A 22,878-nucleotide genomic window follows, 5' to 3' on the forward strand; every position below is an offset into this window, starting at 1 on the left:
GGCAATTTACCCTATAATAAATAGTTATAGACTTGTAGCCAACCTCATCCTACTAAATAATCTCACAATTTAATAGTATTAGATTATATCTTGCTTCTATTTTATCTAGGAAACAAACTACACATTAAGGTGGTGTTCAGTTTCTAAGATAAAATAATACCAAGATACAATTTAAGATTGAGTTGTGAGATTATTTTAGTCATAGGGGGTAGTTATGACTAATTATCTCATGATTATCCATCTAGGATTAAGTTGTGGGTTGAATCTCATGAAGCAAACACACTACAAATTTAATCCCAGATACAATCTTGCAAACCGAACACCCCCTAAAGTTCCCACTAAGAGCATTCACATCGGTGGATTTTGGGGGAGTTGCGACGCACGAAGGGCGTGGCAAGCATCCCCTTTCGCCTTGGGAGTAGTGTTGCCCACGGTTCCAAAACCGGCGGTTCCGGTTCGGAACCGCCGGTTCCGGTTTATAGGAATTCGGAACCGGAACCGAACCGTGAGGCTATTTCACGGTTCCGGTTCCAGTTCGAAAACCGGCGGTTTCACGGTTCGGTTTTTTTTTTCTATGTAATTTGAAATTTGGACTTATACAATAAATTGGAACAAGACAACGGATAATTTAAATTGAAATAAGACGAATAAGGTGAAAATGATATCAATTTTATTGAATTTGAGTTGTAACGGACAACTATACATTACAATTTACAATACATATACAAGTATATAACATACAACAATGTAATATAATTTACAAGTGTCGTCGGAATGTAAATAAAAAAAAATGAAATGGGGGATAATGGATGAATTTGAATTCAAAATCAAAATTTTTAAAAATTTGAATTTCGGGAAACCGGCGGTTTTGCCGGAAAACCGTCGGAACCGCCGGTTTCACCGCCAAACCGCCGGTTCGGTCAACAAACCGTCTGCCTCGTGTTCCGCACCGGAACCGAAAACCGCCGGTTTCGCGGTTAACCGCCGGTTTTCGCGGTTAACCGCCGGTTTCCGGTCCAAAAATCGCCTGTTTTAGCTGAAAAACCGGCTGAAAAAGCTGCCCCCGCTGCCGCCTCGGTTTTCTCACCGGAACCGTGAAACCGCCGGTTAACCGGCGGTTCCGAACCGTCCGGAACCGGCTGTTCGGTGACGGTTCCGGTTCGAAAAATCTTGAACCGGAACCGGACCGCGGTTCCAAATGCAACGGTTCCGGTTCGAAAAAATTAACACGGTTCCGGTTCGGAACCGGAACCGATGGGCATCTCTACTTGGGAGGACGGTGACAGTGGCAGGGTGAGGTGACAAGCCTGGAGAGGGGCACGACTCGTGCAACATGTTTTTTTTTTTAGAAGAAGGAAGAAGAAAGTGAGTTGTTGTGTTTCTGTAATTATTTTAATCCCTAATTATGGTTTCCTTAATTAGTTCTTTAATTTCTTTGATTTCTCTAATTAATGAATTCTTAATTAGTGTTTCCTTAAATGAATTCTTTAATTGAAAAAATTTGGTGAAATTCTTTAATTAATGAATATTGTATAAATATATTTTTTGTGAAATAATAAATTTGTTTCATCGCATTATCATAATTTTAAAGTAAAATAATGACTAATGAAAATTAATGTGGAAGGTATGGAGAGAGGACTTTTTTTGTGGAAGATATGATTTGATGCAGAAAAAGAAGGAAATTATAACGAGGTGTGACATAACACGAGGACGCCCAATGTGAAATGCCCCAAAGAGCATTACATTAAATTTTGTCAACTACGAAAATCAACTTTTTGTCTCTACAAAACACGACACTTGGGTGAAGACGTCAAAATCATACGACTTAACTAATGTCTTAACAAAGTATTAGCACATGCACACATCATCTCATTTTAATTGCAATTAAGTTAATAACGCAAATTTAGCATTCAAATTAGTAGATTTAATTTTAGATGGCATATTTAAAATAGCGTACAGCCCAAAGGGACAAAAGGTCAAATACGAAAGCGAAGCGTGTAAGCGTGAATACGGCACGTGCCAATCGCGCGCCAATCACACACACGTGTCACTAGAAATTGCGTGATCTAGCCCGGCGGCGGCGTGAACTACACCTCCTGATTTGTTATTTAATCCGCTGCGAGAGTGTGGAATGGAGGCTACTCGCCTGCACCATTTCCGATATACACGTGGCAGGGGCAGATTGATTGGCCTCACCAAAAGGTGTTAGTTAAAACGTCGTGGTCAATCGAATTTTTTAGAACCTCAATTATAAACTAAGCGATTTAAATAATACTCTTACAATGTGTCATCAAGGTTGAATCTTGGCGATGAAAGCCATTAAATTGCAGCTGAATCCGCCGGGCACAACTCCCCCTTTTGGTCAATTGATGAAAGGTGGTCTCGGCGGCGGCGGCGGCGTATTGTCGTTAAATGGGCGGCGAGGAGGAATGGCCGGAGCCTCCTGTTGCCGGAGTTAGATTGGTTGACGCGCCAATTCTTTTCTTTGTCGTCACTCACAAGGCTTTCCGCGCGGAGCTCAATGCCGTCCGCCGTGTGGCGACGGAGGCCGCCGAGGGCGGCGCTGTCAGCGGCGATGTCGTCGTTGAGCTTAGTCGGAAGCTCGAGTTTTTGAAGCTTGTGTATGATTACCACAGTGTTGCCGAAGACGAGGTTTGACTCATTTTCTAACTGATTTTGCTTTTACTAAATATTGTTAGAATAAAGGAGAAGATTTGATTAAGCAAGGAAAGAATAAATTAAGAATCAATTACATATCATGTATAGAATAGAATGATTTAGTTACATATACAAGACCTTGTAAACTCCTATTTAACTTATACGGTGGTAATGAGAATGAATCAAGCTTTTACCCCAAATTCCTTTCTTCCTTTGCCGTTTGTCATGGCATCAGAGCGGGCGACGATTCTGGGAGCTCAGAATCAATATCATCATCGCTCATAACCCTTTCCCAACCCTTGACTGTGAACCTGTGACAGAGAGATGTCAGAAATCGAAAAAGGAACAACCGGCGGCCCGAACACATCCGAAGCGGATGAGTTTGCATGCCTCTTTTCAAATTTTATGCGTAAAAGCCTTATGCATAACCAACCACCAGAAATCAATGAAACCAAACCAGAGAAAACCATATACAAAACCGACTCTCAGCCACTGACGGTAGGATTTAAACTCAACGGCGACAATTATCCGGTATGGTCCATCTTGATGCATAACGCAATAAGCGGAAGGGGGATGGTATCTCACATCACTGGAGTCCCATCCCCCCCGCCGAGAACAGACCCGACGTTTACACAGTGGCAAGAAGCCGACCATTGTGTATTTACGTGGCTTGTTCAAAACATCGAAACAAAGTTGGTCAGCCGAGTTGCTCAACAACCGACGGCAAAACACATATGGGACAGCCTGGCTGTAACATACAAGAGAGGGAGAGATTCGTTGCAAACATACGATCTCCACCGGAGGGCGAGCACGTTAAAACAGGGGAACACAACGTTGGAGGAAGTATGGAACGACCTCAACGAGATCTGGACCGCAATTGACCAGAAGCGGCCTAACCGGATGAAATGTTCAGAGGATATCCAAATCTACAATGAAGAGACGGAACAAAATCGGCTATATCAATTCCTTACGGCATTGGATGAGAAGTATGAGTTAGTAAAGAGAGAAGTGTTAAAGATGGAACCACTCCCCTCGGCCGAACAAGCATACAACGTAGTGAAGCGGGAGGACATCCGATCGGAGATTCTCCGCCCTGCAGACAGAAAAGCCCCAGGAGATGGGATCGGAGCAGGGCTGTTCACGGCGCGAAGGCCAAATCACTCCAATGCCCCACGCCGCGGCGGCGATAGCAGGAACGGAGGGTGGAACCAGCGACCTTCCGATGAACGAAGAACAGATGAAGATCGGTCCAAATTGGTATGCACAAACTGTGGAAAACGGAAGCACACAAGAGAACAATGCTTCGAATTGGTGGGATACCAAGAATGGTGGGAGTCGAAGCACAAACCGGCGGCCGCTCGGCCACCATGGAGCAAGGGCCACGCCGCCGCGGCTGTTGGAGCGGATGGAGGATGAGCTAATCTCGCCACCGCCGAGGGCAACCGTGATGTGGCCGCGCACGCTCGGGGCAACGAGCAGCTGATCGGAGCACCACCGAAGATGGCCGAGATCGCACAATTCGCCGCTGGACCGATCCGATCAGAGGAAGGAGAAATGATGGAGGCGGTGGGAGGTAACCGTGTATTAGGGATAGGTTTGCAACCTAACCCTCCATATTTCTTATATTCTGAAAAATTACCCCATGCCAATCTTTCTCTTAATTTTGCCCCAAAAGTTTCCCGAAATTTTAAAGTGACCCCCAGATGTGTTGAGAAATACAAATCAGACCCAATTAAATGTGAAAATCGTTTTCAAGTCCTAGAAAATTTTGGGACAGCATGTGCCGTGTCTACAGGATCGGAAAAAATTAATAGGTGGATTTTTTATTGCGGGGCTACTGATACGATGACGTATGATGCGTCAGATATTACTAAACTCCATAAACCTCATTTTTCTCATATTCAGACTGCTAGTGGAGAGTTTACGGATGTAAAGGGGGCAGGACCTGTGAAGATTTCTCCAACTTTAGAACTATCTAATTGTTTGCATGTTCCTTCACTCTCCCATAAATTATTGTCAATCAGTCATGTGACACGAGAATTAAATTGTACATTGCTGATGCAACCAAACTTCTGTCTATTACAGGATATCAGGACCGGAGAGATTATTGGGCGTGGCACTGAAAGTAACGGGCTGTACTACGTGGATGAGATAGCCCAAAAAGGAGCTGCCATGCTAACTCACGGGACTGCTGATAGGGAAGCTTGGCTTTGGCACCGACGCTTAGATCCTTCTCCGGGTTATTTAAAAAAGTTATTTCCTAATATTATTCCAAAGTCGAGCATGTACTGTGAGACTTGTGTTTTGGCTAAAAGCCATAGAAACTCTTATCCTTTGAGCAATTCTCGTACTGAAACCATTTTTTATTTAATACATTCTGATGTTTGGGGACCCGCACCAGTAGTTGGGGACAAGGCTTTAGATATTTTCTTATCTTTGTTGATGATTGCACCCGTATGACGTGGGTATATTTTATGAAGCATAAGTCTGAAGTTTTTGAACACTTTGTCCACTTTTATAACCTTGTTCAAACACAATACCAAAAACTCATAAAAACCCTTCGATCCGATAATGGGGGAGAGTTTGTCAATACCAAAATGAAACAATTCACCCTAGAAAAAGGAATGATACACCAAACCACCTGTGCCCACACTCCAGAACAGAATGGGGTAGCCGAGAGAAAAAACAGAATCCTACTAGAAATGACCCGAGCCATGCTCATAGAATCACAAGTTCCAAAAACCTTCTGGCCTGAAGCCCTTGCCACTTCCGCTTACCTTCTAAATCGGCTACTCACCCATATACTAAAATTCCAAACACCAATCGATACCCTAGCCCTACAAACAACTATTCCCCAACATCTTTCACTAGAACCCCATGTCTTTGGATGCTCAGTCTTTGCCCATATACCAAAACATGAACGAACAAAGTTATCCCCTTGCGCCATTAAATGTGTATTTGTGGGCTACGGGGTAAACCAAAAGGGCTACAGATGCTTTGATCCTAAGTCTAATCGTATGTACACGACCATGAATTGTGATTTTCTTGAAACTGAGTACTTCTATACTCATCTTAGCGGTCAGGGGGAGAGTGACACTAGGAAAGACGTTAGTGACCCACTAAGCTGGGTGTCAATGCCAAGTGTACCAGAGGCGGACCTACCAGAGGAAGCAGTACGCAACTCCGCTGGGCAAGTCTCTGACGTTGTACAGACTGAAGCAGCAGGTGACACAAGTCCTAGTAACGACTCTCCGCTCCTGATATCGGATGTAAGTACTCTTGCTTCTGTCAATGAGATTATTGAATCTAATGTTGTTGATGAGACTCAGGGGGAAATGTTAACCCTGAAGAAGGTGAGATAGATGACATTGGGGGAATTGATCCCGACACTGGGAGATATATCCTACCTCCAAGGACAAACAGGGGAGTACCACCGAAGAGTTACAGTCCGGAGAGAATCAACAGAAAGGCAAGATACTCTATGGCTAATCTCGCCAAAGGTCACCTTACCGAGATGACTCAGGCGTTTGAGGAAGCACTCTACGATGAAGAAGAGATCCCACAGTCGACGGACGAGGCAATGAGGAACCAACATTGGAGAGAGGCCATGAAGAAGGAGATAGATGCTTTAATGCGCAACCACACTTGGGACAAGTGTATACTACCCGAAGGAAAAAAACCAGTTGGGTGTAGGTGGGTGTTCACCATTAAGCGGAGACCGGATGGAAGCATCGAGCGGTATAAAGCTCGACTGGTGGCTAAAGGGTACACTCAGACTTATGGAATAGACTACTCAGAAACCTTTTCTCCAGTAGCCAAGATGGATACGGTCCGGGTACTACTTTCCATTGCCGCCAATCGAGATTGGTCACTATACCAGTTCGACGTCACAAACGCCTTCCTTCATGGCGAGTTAAAGAAAGAAATTTGCATGGAGGCACCACCGGGCTTCTCTGACGAGTTCAAGGTAGGTGAAGGATGCAGGTTGAGGAAAACTCTATATGGACTGAAGCAGTCACCGAGAGTCTGGTTTGGTAGATTCGCTGACGCAATGAAGAGCTATGGATATAGACAGAGCAATTCAGATCATACATTGTTCCTGAAACGGCACGAAGGAAAGACTACATGTTTAATTGTGTATGTTGATGACATGATTATTACAGGCGATGATGTAGAGGAAATTAAGAGTTTGAGGGAGAAGCTTTTCAAGGAATTCGAGATGAAGGATCTAGGTGACCTTAAGTATTTTTTGGGGATTGAAGTCCTTCGATCACCGCGAGGGATATTTTTGAGGCAGAAGAAATATATCTTGGACATCCTAGCAGAGACAGGCCTACTAGAGTGTAAACCAGCCGAGACCCCGATTGTGCAAAATCATGGCTTGAAGATACAAGATGGAGCTGAGGCAGCAGATCGAGGGCGTTATCAGCAGTTAGTTGGGAGACTCATCTATTTATCTCACACTAGACCTGATATTGCTTATGCGGTAGGAGTGGTAAGTCAATTTATGCACCAACCCCAGGCTGAACATTTAGAGGCTGCACTGAGGATAGTTCGATATTTGAAGGGAACCATTGGACATGGAATAGTGTTCAAGAAAAATGGAAGCTTAGAAATCCATGGGTATACTGATGCAGATTGGGCAGGTAACCCAGTGGATAGAAGATCGACCTCAGGCTACTTCACATTCGTTGGAGGTAACTTGGTATCGTGGAAAAGCAAGAAGCAGAAAGTGGTAGCCTTGTCTAGTGCAGAGGCAGAATTTAGAGGAATTAAAAGTGGTCTGACTGAGATCATGTGGCTAAGGAAATTGATGACAGAGATTGATTCTATTCCAAGTAAGAGTCAATTGTACTGCGATAATAAAGCCGCGATAAGCACTTCAGAAAATCCCGTACAACATGACCGAACAAAGCACGTTGAGGTGGATAGACACTTCATCAAGGAGAAGATTGAAGATGGAGTGGTCGAGTTCCCATTTGTGCGTTCGGAAGATCAGCTGGCAGATATACTAACCAAGGCGGTTAGCTCGAGGAGTCTTGAAGATGTTCTTGACAAATTGAGTATCGGGGATCCCACTACTCAATTTGAGGGGGAGTGTTAGAATAAAGGAGAAGATTTGATTAAGCAAGGAAAGAATAAATTAAGAATCAATTACATATCATGTATAGAATAGAATGATTTAGTTACCATATACAAGACCTTGTAAACTCCTATTTAACCTATACGGTGGTAATGAGAATGAATCAAGCTTTTACCCCAAATTCCTTTCTTCCTTTGCCGTTTGTCAAATATTAGTAACATTAATGCTTTTGAATCGAGTTAGGAAATTTTCAGTTGTTGGACATTCTCGATTTCTAAGGTTAGCAATATTTAGTATGTTGACTAAATTGTGAAGAAGAAGAGCGAGAAATTTTATGCGTATAAAACTTGAAGATTTGCTTGTGATGAATCAAACTGAGACGATTTTGTTGTGGAAACTTGGCTGCATATAACTTGTATGACACATTGACACAAAAGAAAGAACTATTAGGACAACTTAGTCACGGATTGTGACAGCAGCATCGCCTAACTTGGGCTAAACGATCCTCTGTTTTACGTTGTGTAAACTGTCCAAAAAATCTATGCCGTATTTATGTTGATCAAGATAGTCCCAAATTCATATTCTCATTAGTACATTTTCTTGTTATTTCCTTTTTTGGTTATATACCTTGAGAAACTTCAGCTTTGATATTATTTCTGCTGATTTTTGCAGATTCACCGTGTGTCAATGACTCAAAATTGCAAATCTAACTCTTACATAACAGGTTATATTTCTGGCGTTAGATTCTCAAGTAAAGAATGTAGTACGGACATATTCCCTTGAACATAGCTCTATTGATGATGGCTTCAGTTGCATCTTCAACTACTTGGATCTCTTGATGAGCAAAGAAGACGATGCATCTCAGATGTTTCAAGATCTTATTTCTTCGATTGGTACTGTGCAGACCATGATTTGTCATCACATGCATAAAGAAGAGGAGCAGGTACCTGTTCAATTTTTAAAAATATATTTATTCTAGTGGTCTTCTAGTAGCTTATTTGTTATTCAAATGACTTTACGTTAATTTTCTTTAATGACTTAATCATGGAACGAAAGTGATAAAGTCTTGAGCGTTGGAGAACTGCTCACTTCTGAAGGCCTAAAACAAAGAGTTGAATTTACAAAATTGAATGGGTTGGTAGATCTGAGTATTCATTGTTTATTTGCGTATAATTCATGTTGATGCAGGTTTTCCCTTTGCTGATTGAGAAATGCTCGGTCAAAGAGCAGTCTCACCTCGTCTGGCAGTATATGTGCAGTGTTCCCACTATACTACTGGAGGAATTTTTACCATGGACTACTCTTTATCTTAGTTCAGATGAAAAACTAGATGTCCAACATTGCTTAAAGCTGATTGTGCCTAATGAAAGACTACTTCAAGAGGTATATCCCAATCTAAAATTATCAAGCAATGTTGTTAAGTATCTGAAATTGATAATGAACTCCACAGGTAATCATTTCCTGGATTCAGCCTGAGAGTTCTTCGTCAGGTGCCAACAGCATATATGGAAAGAGGCATCAACTTCTAACTAGACTATCCAATAGGGACATACAAAAGCTGTATCCACTTCAGATTTCCTCTGACCAAGAACAGCAATTCAAGAGAGCATGTTTGATCCATAAGAGTTATGTGGAGGAACCCGTCAAAGGTATTCATTTTTGGCATGCTGCGCTGCGAAGAGATCTCAATCAAATTCTTGAGGAATTGTTCCATATAATAAGCTCAAACTGTTCCTCAAGTGTGTCTTCAGTTTTTGTCCAGCTCAAATTCAATGCAGATGTCTTGATCTTCTATAGGTAACCGAGATTGGTAACTTTAAAATTTTCGCTAGCCTCCAACTTAATTTTAAATTATTTGATGCAGCAATTCTTTGGACTAAATACTCTGTAATTTGTCAAATCTTGAAGCTGAGAATAGCAAATCTTCGTGCAATCCACTTATAGATGAATGCCAGATTAAAGTTCTCCGGAGGTTGCTGCTCTATGAATCTCAAGGTTAAACACAACTAGAAAACTCTGTGGAGATGCTTTATCAGGAACTGAAATCCCTTGTAAGAGGGCTGGGAAAAAACTTGTTGCTTCTTGAAACTGAGGTACAATTTACAGTATGTTAATTCTCAGTTCATTATTTGAAGAGTTTTCAATAAATGTAGTCAATACATAATGAATAACATTCTAGGAAATGCTGGTAAGATTATATTTTTGTGAAGCACCTTGAAAGTTTTGTAGGGAATTGTGTGAATGTAAAAGCGAGAAGCACAGATATTCATAAACATGATAAGTCTATTTAAACAGACAAAAAGTGTGACAGCAACCAGACAGCTACAGATTTAATCCATTGATAGAATACAAATTTGAGTATATCTTTCATGTATTTAAGCACACACAATCAACTCTTTTAGTGGCTTCTTTCTGTGGTTTTCTTTTAAGTTTCTTCCTGTTTGGAAGTAAGTTATGTTGCTTCAGTAACTTTATTCTTCAGTTTTTTCCAGGTTTTCCCATCCATTACCACAAGTTGCACCATTGAAATGCAAATGTGGTTGGTCCAGGCATGCCTTTATATGATGCCACTTGGGCTGCTAAGGTGCACTCTTACTTGGTTCTCGTCTCATTTAACTGAGAACCAGTCAAAATCTATTATAAAGAAAGTAGAGATTGGATGTCCAGCAATAAGTAAACCCTTTACTTCTCTACTATGTGAATGGGTCCGCATTGGTTATTCGGGTAAATTCTCAGCTGAAAAATTTAGGGAAAATCTGGAAGAAATGTTCAATGGCAGAAGCTTCTACTTGGATGAGCAAAATAGACAGAAAACTATTTTCTCTGATTGGATGTTCAACCCAAATTCAACAACAACGATAAACATGTGTGCTGACTTCCCGTCTTCTCCTGCCTCTGAGGAAACAGGAGAGCATGATACATTTAATCCAAGTGAGATGAACATCCGCATATTCTTTTCTCATAAGTTCAAAAGAATGCCATCACTTCACAGAAATCTTGTGGAAGCTGACCATGCTACTTCCTCGAGTCTCAAATCTAGGCCCATGGATGCTGTTTTTTATTTCCATAGAGGTCTAATAAAAGATCTGGAGTACCTTGTCAGCTTATCAGCTAAGCTGGCCGCAGATGCCGGATCTCTCACTGAGTTTAAGAAGCGCTTTAAGCTTTTGCGTACCATCTATCAAATTCATAGTGACTCGGAAGATGACATTGCTTTTCCAGCTCTGGAATCAAAGGGAGCACTTCGAAATATAAGCCACTCCTACAGCATCGACCATAAGTTGGAATTCAAATATTTCACAAAAATCTTCCATAATCCTGGAGGAGATATCCGAATTGCATGATCAGCTTGGGAGCAACGAGACTAGAGCGCGGCTGGATAAGTTGTTTCTGGAAATCCATCATACTTGTCTGTCTATGTGTAAGGTACTATGTGATCACATGTATCGTGAAGAAGTTGAGATTTTCCCTTTGTTTAGTGAAAGTTTCTCCATTGATGAAGAAGAAAATATCATAGGCCATATGCTAGGGAGGACGAAAGTTTCCCTTCTGTTGAACAGCATGCCATGATGTCTATATGACTCAAGGTTGCTAGAAACACGAAATTCGATGAATGGCTACGAGAATGGTGGGAGGGTATGGCTGAACATACCGTATCCACACTGGAAGAGGGATCCGGACCTCCCGATGACCCCCTGGAAGTTGTGTCGATGTATCTGCTGAAAGATGGTGCTCAAATGAAAATAGGTCATAACAGAGAGACCAGCGGAGGGAAGGATGAATTCCAGTCTCAAGATATAAGCCTATATCAAGAGGAGACTGACAAAAAGAAACTCAATGAAGCGGACACGATATGCCATGATGTAGCAGAGGTAACTAGTACAGAATGTAACAAATTGAGCCACAAGGAGCACCCTCTAAGCATGAATCAGGAGGAGCTGGATGCAGCACTAAGAAGGGTATCTCAGGACCCTAATCTGGATTCTCGAGAGAAAACATATTTAATGCAGAATTTGCAAGTGAGGAAATGATGAAAAAACAAACCACTATAGTTTTAGACTTTTAGTCTCACAGATGATTAACTTTGCTGTTATGTACTGGGATCTCTTGTATTTCTAATTACAGCCAGTGGACTATAATGCAAAAGATGCACAGCCAGGCTTCTGTGGGGAATCACGAGGGAGATATCCCAGGTCAAAGTCCTTCTTACCGTGATCCTCTTGGGGCAATTTTTGGTTGCAAGCACTATAAGAGAAACTGTAAGCTTCTCGCTCCATGTTGCGATAAGCTCTGCACGTGCATACGTTGCCATGATGACCAAACAAACCATTCAGTGGACAGGTTAGACTAGCATAAACCAAGTTGCTGCTCGAATTATTTCTTTCTCTGACGTGCAAACTCATTTTACTATTTCTTGCTGCAGAAAAGCTATAACGAAAATGATGTGCACGAAATGTATGGTAATTCAGCCAATTGGGCAGAAATGTATGAGTCAATCTTGCAATGGCTTCTCCATGGGAAAATACTATTGCAGGATTTGCAAATTGTTTGATGATGGACGGTTAGTAGATTATGTGTATCCAATATTGAGCTTCTGAGCTTCATAGTCCTCTCCCTTGTCTTAATAAAGTTCTAAGGCACATGATCGTTGTTCTCATTAAAGATCATTGGCTTTAAGTTACATAGTTAACAAAGATGCTCTGATTTCAGAATGAAATGCAATTTCTAGGTATATCTTACTGAGCAATCCTAACAGATATTTTGGACAGGCAAATATACCATTGCCCTTACTGCAACTTGTGCCGGGTTGGGAGGGGACTGGGTGTTGATTATTTCCACTGTATGAAATGCAATGCTTGTATGGGGAAGGGTCTCATTGTACATATATGTAGAGAGAAGTGCCTGGAGGATAACTGCCCGATATGCCATGAATATATTTTTACGTCAAACTCTCCGGTCAAGGCACTTCAATGTGGTCATTTGATGCATTCATCTTGTTTTAAGGTATCCTCATACTCTAGAATTTATCTTGTATTATGAGGTCATGATTTTTTTTTCTCGCAAAATTGACATCTTATTCCTTTTTATCCCGTGCTATTAGGTTTACACTTGCTCTCACTATACTTGCCCGATTTGTAGCAAGTCACTTGGTGACATGCAGGTTAGTTTATGGAGTACTTTATATTTCTTTCTTTTTATTGTTCCAATCGTTCCCGTGATTCTGTGAAAGTACATATTAATGTGGAGTATATATTTGTAGTTGCAAATGCACAGTTAATAAATTTTCTGCTCTAGCTATTTCACTCCCCTAATTATAAGTAACAATATGCAGAGTTTATGATCCGTTATGTGTTTTGAGTTCAAAAAGGCTTCCAGTTTTTTCTACAAAGGGCATCTTCACTATATAAACACTGACTTTACTCCCTTGACCCGGATACAAAAACCTTTTTCCAAACTAATCAGAAAGGCACCTGCAGACTACGGTTCTTCAGCAAAATTAAATTAAGACGAGTGCCTTGTTTCACTGTTCTTCTTGTTTGAATCTATGCAAAAATTTACTGGTGTTCAAAGAATCATTATTAATCTCCTGTACAGGTGTACTTCCAGATGTTAGACGCTCTGTTATCAGAACACAAAATCCCAGAAGAGAAATCTGGTCAGACTCAGGTGTGCTAATTTATGATTCTTAAATCTGAAATAATGATTTGCAAGTAAAAATGATTAAAACATGTCTGAGCAACGAATATGCAGCTTATATTATGCAATGACTGTGAACAAAGAGGAACAACCTCATTTCATTGGCTTCACCACAAGTGCTCATATTGTGGTTCGTACAACACGAGGATTATCTGACTTGAAACCTGGAAAGTTTGTATGTACACCTTACTAGATGTAGATATATTTCCTTTACGATTTATGCAACTGGTAATAAACAATTGCAATTTTCAGAAGGTGAAGTTATTTTAAGCTACTCCATCACCATGTTCCCTCTAGTAGAGAGGTTTTGGTAAAACAACCAATTGTAGGATTCTGTACTTAAGCTCAATCAATGAATAAATGACGATTTCCAGATGCATTATTCTGTTCTTTTTCAGAAAGTAAAATATCATGAGTCAAAGGACATTATCTGTTGGTAATTTTACTTTTCTGGCAAATATTTCTCTGAAGCGTTGATGGATACTGTGACACTCGTGGCCATGTCAAATAGTTGGATGTGTATATTTAATGATATAATCACATGAAAACACATTAATGTATTCCAGAATTCGAGGTTGTAGTGTAATGACTCTGATGAGGCTAGTTTCTAAATTGTACACAAGTTATCTAATTTCTCTTAGCTATAAGATCTTATATTTGTATGATGAATTTTTTTTCAAATTTCATATCATAGTGCACTTTGACCGATTTGGTCATCAATACCTTCCAACCGGTCTGTCAAAATTATCCAAGACAGATGAAGTATTGAACTTACCTTGCACTTTTTTCCTCTCTTTCATTAAGGTCGCCCATTGCACCAATTATAACGGGTTGACATGATTTCTTATGTATTCAGTTGAAACACAAATTACTGGGATTTTATACTGTCTTTTACTGTATTATAGTTTTTCATCTTGTAATCAGACTGAAAAGGGTAATTCATGAGGCAGGCTGATGAGGACTTATGAGGTTACGACTCAAATCAAATTGAGGTGAGAATTTAGTTTTCTTGAGGAATAACTGCTACTACTTCTTCATTGCATATGAAAATGTACACTTAAGAGAATAGAGAAAACTGTAAAATGTACTATTGATGCTTACTTTATGAAAGTTGTGTGTGATTGAGAAAATAAATATGGCTTCCAATCGGCCAAGCCTCTTTCCTTGAATATCCACCATTTTGATGTTATTAGTTGAAGCTTGTAAGGCTAAAGCATGCTGCAGCGTTCTTCAGTTCATTCTCTGCCATGTGCTCGTCAGACTGTGTGCAATCTCTAACCGATGAGTCCAAACTGCATGTTAGGTTGAAGCTTCAGTATTAGTGATAGAATATGACCAAAAAAACTAGTATCAAGCTTAGGAGAATTTATTGTTGAAGGTAATGAGATATCTGAATAACAATGCGTGTTTGTCTAGGGAATAAGGTACCTGGATTCGTATACTTCCTTGGGGCCAACGTAAGATTGCCTGTCATCAATATTATCAAAAAATGAATACATTTCATTGTAGTCCTGTGGGACAGTAGGCATAGTTTGTGAAGTAGTCAGGTGTGATTGCATCACAATTGAATCGATATTGTTGTGGTAGTCGTTGTTGTTATTGCTATAGCTACACGTCTTTTGCATCAACAACGAATCAACATTGACATTGACATTGTTGGAACCAGAAGAGGCTTGTGTTGCCACAAGGTTATTATACTCTGATTGGCCGTCTTGCTGGACAAGCGCGGCCATGGCCGTGTTCCCGGGAGGCGCCATGCCTAACTGCAATTGTGAGAGGTAATCATCTCCGGGCGACGTGTCTTGTTGTTGTTGTTGTTGTTGTTGCTGCTGGCGATAGTAAAATAATTGTTGCAGGACTGCATGGAGTTCCTCCTCAGCTATCTGAACCTGAGAAGCGAGATTCTGAACTTCGACCAAGCATCCGTAGACGGGGTTCCTCTCACGCATTGCAGCGTGGAATTTGACGGACTTGATGGCCATGACTCTCTGATCAGGGTGGAGCTCCTTGAGCAGTTTCTGTATGTGTTTGACGCCGAACAGCCTGTGAACACTTTGGAACACCTGAGGTTGATCGGCCGGGAAGAAGGGTGCAAGGAGGCATTGGGGGGTGCACCTCCGCCTCTGGAACTTGCACGCTGCGCAAGCCTGCCCGCTGCCACTTCTCAGGGTCATCGATCCTCAGAATCGAAGCATGATTCAAGGAATGGCAATGGTGTCCTGTTCTCAGAGAGAGAGAGAGAGAGAGAAGAAGAAGAAGAAGGAGCAATGGCAGAGTGATGATGTGCAAGTGTTTTTGTGTGTTGGGAGTTTGGTAAAAGACTGAGTAAATTTTGCGAAAATGAAGGAAGTGTTTGTTTGAAATGTAGGGACAAGTGGAGGTTTATTAGGAGAATATGGATTTCCTAACATTAAGGGGTCATGCTATTTCTAGTGGCTACGCCCGGTTTTGTTGGTTTGGTGAAAGTCAAGTGTTGTTTTTGTATCTTTTTAATTTCGATCTTATGATATTACAAAATAGAGTCTTTGTACATAATCATTTTCAAATCGTGTTATTGGCTATTAAATTCAAAATTCAATAACCGCTATTTATTAAGATAGTACTAATAACTTAATAGCATTATAAAATGCATTTGTTAACCTCTCAACCAATTACCAATTTGAATTTTTGATTAAATTTCAGTTTTCATGCATCATCAACTGGGGTTACAATGTCGTGACATTTTTCAAATAGGAAAATTAAATCACATTCATCTAAATGAACATTAAAACTCGGAACTTAATCTATTTTATCATAATAGACACATCCATGTGTAGAAATAAAACCATAATACTTATCAATGTTATAAAACATAAAATAGGAGACGCAATTTTTTGATTTAATGTAAAATAACATCCACTGAAATTTTACAAGGGTAGGGGAAGTCTTGTATAAACTCAAATTTCGAGACAAGTCACTAAACATTGGAGGAAAAATGAATTTAGTGTTGTGCTGCTCGTAAAAAGAATTGTATATTCCAAATAAGAATATAATTAAGGATGATTTTCAGTTATCATTTGCATTATTGTAAATGTTAACATAATATTAAATGTATTACATAGTCATATTCTATTTACGATATCATAATATTAAATTTACTTCGTTATAATGACAGTTAGCAGAGATATTTACGCATAAATTTTTTTCATGCAACTTTCTCCATATGAACATATGCAAGATAGGATTTTGTTAAAATTCTAAAAAAAATATTTTTAATTTGATTATATGATACGTAAAATATAATTTAAGTTGAGAAAAAATATATGGAGTAGTAGAATTAAATAGTACAGTAACAGTTTTCATTAAAAATAAAAAAATATAATTAAGCATGACATTTTTACTTCAGCATACATCATGACAACATTTAATGCATATCATTATACAAAAATTATAGTATGAATTAGGTCAAATCTCATAATTATCCTTAATTGACACAATCTTTGTAGTAAATTATAATGTGAACAGTCGAGAAAGACGTGCAAAATGAGGATCAATCTTGACAAAATTTGAAGCTGGGGAAGAACAATTACAAAAACTCCACAACTTCGATCAAAATTCAAGACCTTAAAGAAAGCTAACCAAAAAAGCAACAAAACTACTACAGATATACAGATCAATACCAACAAAAAGTTGGCAAAGATTGAGGTGTAACTAGGCCTAATAAAAACATCCATCCAGTTCAGCTACGCAACAAAAAACCTCATCTTTCCCCAAGCATCGGGAAACACATGGGGCCCGAGCGTCGGTCGATTCATTCTTCCAGAATTATCAGGTCGTGCCTCCTGTCCAAGCTGAAGAAGAAGAAGATGATGATCAAGGAGAAGAAGAAGAAAATGACATCATAGAGGATGAAAATGAGGAAGAAGACGTTCAGAGCATCCGTATCCAACATCGACCAGCTGCGGAGGGTTCATCATGCGGCGGGGTTGGGAAGCTCATGAGCAAAGTGTACAAGAGATTGTCCTCCAGGAAGAATAAGTGGATTCAACCGTCAAAATACACTCCATCGTCGTATAAGTAGCAATTCTTCAGGTACTTTGTTTATTTAAGTTATCATAGTTCTGCATCTTCAATTGGTGAATAATTTCATTAGTTTCTTCATTCCAGGAAGTCAGGCAGTGAAGAATGATGGTAGAATTGTCCTTCAAGAAGAATGAGGGTAGAATTACTCGAATTGATGAACCGAAAAATTTGTTGGAAAGCACTATTTGATGGAACTGATTGTGTGGTTGTTGCATATGATTTTATAGTTGAATATGTATGTTATGGTTTGGTGATCAATTTTATGTTATTTATTTTAATGTTGGTGTATTATTTTAATATGTAGGGTATGGTTTGGGTATCAAATTCAATGCAATTCTTCATCCATGCTGTGTTCAATCAGGAACCGTTGTTTTAGGGAAAACATTACACAAATGGAAAAAAAAAACACACTTTCATCACTGTCAACCCAGTACATACATAACTCGTACTGGTACCCAAGAAATAATGCCTCCAAGATATTTCGATGGAGTGTTGATTTGAATCTATTCTTATCTTAGCACATATCATTGCAACTAATTCAGAGAATAAAACACATGAATTCAATACGATGGAAGCTCTCGCACGAGGAGGATCATAACAAATGATCACTTGAGAAAGTTGAAACATTCTACCCCCAATATAAACTCACGAATACTTGCATGATTTCTGCAAAAATATATATACAAATCAACAACAATTAAAGACAATTTTTTTCAATAAACCCTAATTTAATAAGTTTAAAATAAATTTATCAAAACCCCTAATAATATGCAAATAAACAACAAATAAGGGAGCAATGTTGAAAGATTGAAGGAAACTTACCGAAATATTAAGGGAATCGCCAAGGAAATCGCAAGATTTGTCTTCCTCTCTTTCTCTCGCGTATTCTGCCTATTCTGCCTCGGTGGGCAGATTTTAGCAAGTTAGAGACGCATGACGCTCATGCGTCGTCTATTAAAATTTTTAAAAAATAAAAGACGCATGAGGGAGATGCGTCTCTATGTAAGACGCATGACCCTCATGCGTCGTTAAAAAAAACGAAAAAAAAGAGAGACGCATGACCCTCATGCATCTTTATAAAAGAGGCACGACCCTCATGTGTCTCATCTCCCAAACCCGGAATAAAAAAAAACTCCAGTACAAACGAGGAATGATATCTCTATTCTAGTACATAAATAGAAAAAACCCCTGCTGCACTACAACAGATGCATTCGCTCGACATAAGACTGCATCAGCCATTGGTTGAGAGGCTCTCCACACCCAACAAAGCACCCGGAGTTCCCATTTTCCGTAAAGAATGGAAACCTGAACATGTGGAGCAGTTCTTGGACAGCCTGCCTCACCATCGAGGCCCCTGTCACCCTGCTCCGTCTCCCCCAACCAGTCTCAATATCGATCCGGCCAGGGCAGACCCCAGAGGCGAGCATTTCCTTGCGAAACCAAGCTAAGGTTCTCGATAACGCAGTCACAGCAGTGCCATCAGACATAACATGGAGGTTTATGAACCAATAACACGAGCTCCTCTGCTTTAACGCATCCGGATAGACATTCTTCTGCGCTGCAACCTCCCACACGAAGCCAGCTTCCTCCTTTTAGCCCTGTCTTGTGGAAGAAATCGATCACAGCATCCACAAGTCCACGTTTACTTTCCCTGTCTTCACTGTGCATCATGTCGAGGAAGTTGCTGACATGGTCGCGAACATTCTGACCATCCGGCCCTGGAGTAGGCAACGAATGCAAGAACGTATGCGCCAGATGGCCAGACGCGGTCATTAGGTCAAAAGCAAAACGCCATGTCGTATGGTGTTTGGGCATCCGTACAACAACTGAGGAGGAGAGTGTAGGTCTGCAGTGAAGGATTCAGACCCAAACTCACCATGCTTTGAAGCAAGTCGTATGCATCACGGAGGCGGTGAACCCTGAGGAAAGCGCTGAGAAGAGAATTGCAAGTTGGAACGTTAGGGCATAATCCCGCAGTAAGCATGGCTTGGTACCACTCCCAAGCCTTCTCAACGTTGCCAGATTTTCCCCACATGTCGACAAGAAGGAGAGTCCGTGAATAAGATTTTGTCGAAATCACAGGGATCAGAGGAGAGTCCGTGACTTTCTACAGAATAAGATTTTGCGAAATTGGCCTTATCGTATCAGATTTTCTACAGAATTGGCCTTATCGTATCACAGGGATCAGAGGAGAGTCCGTGACTTTCTACAGAATTTCCCGACTCCTTGGCTACCCCCTCCACTCTTGATTTATCAGCCCCGCCATTAGCTCCATCAGGGACACTTGTACATTTCGAACCATAAACCGGAGCAGCAGAGGACTTTGCAGATACTCTGTCCTTTCTGGATGTTTTGATATTAGAAGGTCTGATACTAGAAACTTGCTTTGTGCGTTCTAACACAGAGTTAGAAGGTGAGGCGACTATTGCACTCACATCTGTCATCGGGATTCTATAGATTACCAAGTCAGATAGAAGACCTATGGCTGCCATACCTGCCACAACAAACTGTTCTGCTACAGGAGGTGATGAATGAAGCACGTCATTTGCATCGACGTCCTCTGCATAACTAACAGAGTTTGCTCTTTCAGATTTGGGGGACGCAGACATAGAACCATTGTCAGCAACGAGGATGGTGCTTGCAAGTGTTGCACATTTGCTCTCAGAGGCTTTCTAGAAATACAAGTCTCTTCATCCGAGCAAGTGCATGAACTTCCATCTGCCGCACTACATCTTTGTCCACCAAAGATTAAGGACCTAGCAGTCTGGGATAAGTTACCGAGATGCTTTGCTCGGATCATTGTCTGCAGAATCGGGCAAAAAATACACCGTGAATCTCAAAACAATAACTACATATAGTGTCAGAACAAATAAGATGATAAAACTCTGAGAATTCGAAGCAGAAAAAAAGTTACACATTTAATCCTATGAAGAAGTGAAAATGCATCAAAATCACTAATTCATCCATACTGATGAAGATCAAGGGGAAAAAATGCTTACCAAAACCACTAATATGAGAAGAGCAGCCTTTTAATGACACAGCGGGAACATCTACTACCCGGTTAAGCAGAAAAGTTGAATTTGGAAAGGAACTGAAATCACATTAACCAACCAATCAAATACAACTCTTTGAACAAAAAAATACAACAATTTAGAACTCCAATAGACTTATTTGAGTAAAATCCCTTGCCTTTTATCTTAACCAAATCTCCAAACAATTAGACAACTGAGACTGAAAAATCCTTGCCTTTTATCACAGAAGTGAATTGAATCATTTCCAATCACCCAAGAAACAACAAACATATAGGCCAAGCAAAAGCTTTGGAAAATGGCATTTTAAAAATACAAACAATGCAAAAGAGCTCAATTTGAAGACAAGTTAGCTTCGATAGCCAGTGAAGTACTTCAAGAAATCATCATTCACAAAAACTAATATCTAAAACAACACAGTTACAATCTTTACCAAATCTAATCAAACAAAGAGTATATTTCACCCTAAAAAACTAAAATGCAAGCTTTAAACTAACAGTTTCAAAAATCACAACACTGATAGACGGAAGAACCAAAACAATGAGAAAAACACAATCACTGAATAACACAGGAGAATCAAAACCAACATAAGCCCGCATTACATAAAATGACAAAAGAACCAAGAAACACCTCACACCATGAGTAACCCACCATTAAAACCGAGAAACATCCACTTACAAAATCAAAGATGCAAGCTTTAACATTTCAAAAATAAAAAAAAGTCATTGAATGGGAATAAACTTAGTACCTAAATACAGCGTCCTTTTAGAACTCAGAAGAATCAACCCACCACTCAACACTATGAGCAGGGGAATAAATCAAGAACCAGACATTTCAATCAAGAAATAGTACAGTAGAATCAGGAACAAAACGTGAGTACTTGACCCAAAGCTGATAATATCATACTTGGTGAGCTAGAATCAGGAACAGCAACACAGAAATCCTGAAGTTGGCCTGGATCTGATGCATAGGCGATCGAAGCCAATGAAACAAGCAAAATGGCGCACAGACCAAAACCCATATTCATTTTAGTTAGCTAATTAATTCTTATATATTTCTTTTCTGTGATGGGAAGCTAAGCATGAGAAGTAATCCTTTTTATAGGAGAAAATTCATCACCTTTTCAAAAAGAATTATTTAAAAAAATGAGCTGATTCCGTCAAGTTACGTTTTAACTTTGATTAACTTTTTATCAATTTCATGTAATTTCGTCATAACCTAAATTACCTAATACAGTTCATATTTTAATATGTAATCATATTTAGACTTCTTCAATGATAAAGTTAATTGACTCACCTGCTTTGAATTTGCAAGTCAAGGCTGTTGATCTTTCATTTTCACCGTAGCCAACAAAATAATGAATACTACTATGTATGAAAATCCATAGTGGATTAAATGAAGAAATAAGCATGCATTTGTGCACTAAAATAAACAGAATTACTAGAACAGAAGCATATGCTGTTTTAACCTTCTCTAGATATGATTGATAAAATGCGGAATATATTATAGTACTGTAATAAAGTGGTCATAAACTTAATTTATAGTAAGTAGTATGGATTAATTCAGTCCAATTTGCATTAGTTTTACAATTAACTTGCATATGTGTCCCAACTATTGAAACAGTATAGTGATGGATTGTCATGGATCTGGGAAACGTAATTCGTCAAAATTTGCCAGCTGAAAATAGATAAACTAACATGTTTCTCGGCGAATTATGCTCAATGTAGAAGAACTATTTTCTACCCACCAAATTAAGTGTGACATCTTCACAAATTAAGTTTGAAGTACTCTTTTCAAGCCAAATGATATAAGGTCATCCGCAACGCTGTCTCTTATCCGTCTCTTAACCGTCTCATCTCTTCACTATTCATGGACCCCACTGTACTTTTCATCACATCTCTTAACTAAGAGACAACACCTACAACCCTCCATCTCTTACCATCTCTTAACCATCTCATCCCTTAACTACTTCGATCCGTGTAAGCTTTCATCTTATGCGCTATCTAGGAGTACGAATATTTTTTTTCTGTTTCACTTTTTTTGTTTTGAAATTTTATTTTAATTTGATCTATAATTTTGTGTAATTTTGATGGTTACCCGATAAATCAATTGTTTGTTGTTGAGGTCGGATGTAAGTACCCACGAGTGTCAGGTGCGGGAACCCGCAGACATGCTTGGGTGCGGGACCCATCTATGCCCCAATATCCGTACTTATTTCACGGGCTCCACTTTTTCATAAAATAAAGGTCTAAATCGACAAATTAGTTATTACGTGGGTCAAAGTGTAATAAAGACAGTTAAGTGGGTGTTTTGAAGGACTGAAGCGAAAACTGAATTATATTTTTGGGT

The 22,878-nt window shown here is 39.8% G+C and overlaps 1 protein-coding gene and 2 pseudogenes across 1 annotated transcript; 1 reads left to right on the forward strand and 2 right to left on the reverse strand.

The window, feature by feature from the left end:
* Positions 1-2,269: 2,269 nt before the first annotated feature.
* LOC121760113 lies at positions 2,270-15,316 on the forward strand (annotated as a pseudogene).
* On the reverse strand, positions 14,437-16,016 carry LOC121760114 (LOB domain-containing protein 27-like). The gene is made up of 2 exons (XM_042155726.1): positions 14,867-16,016; positions 14,437-14,730 (listed from the first exon to the last, which is right to left on the reverse strand). Exons 1-2 carry the CDS (start codon positions 15,610-15,612, stop codon positions 14,628-14,630), a joined length of 849 nt encoding a protein of 282 aa, XP_042011660.1. The 5' UTR covers positions 15,613-16,016; the 3' UTR covers positions 14,437-14,627.
* A 1,877-nt stretch (positions 16,017-17,893) lies between these two features.
* LOC121760814 lies at positions 17,894-21,581 on the reverse strand (annotated as a pseudogene).
* Positions 21,582-22,878: the final 1,297 nt, after the last annotated feature.

This window comes from Salvia splendens, chromosome 13, assembly GCF_004379255.2.
Source record: "Salvia splendens isolate huo1 chromosome 13, SspV2, whole genome shotgun sequence".
NCBI lineage: Eukaryota > Viridiplantae > Streptophyta > Magnoliopsida > Lamiales > Lamiaceae > Salvia > Salvia splendens.

Coding starts and splice junctions, on each gene's coding strand:
- LOC121760114 (XM_042155726.1), bottom strand. CDS start 15,612: ATGACCCTGAGAAGTGGCAGCGGGCAGGCTTGCGCAGCGTGCAAGTTC. Junction 14,731..14,866: donor AAGGAAGTATACGAATCCAG/GTACCTTATTCC, acceptor CCTAACATGCAG/TTTGGACTCATCGGTTAGAG.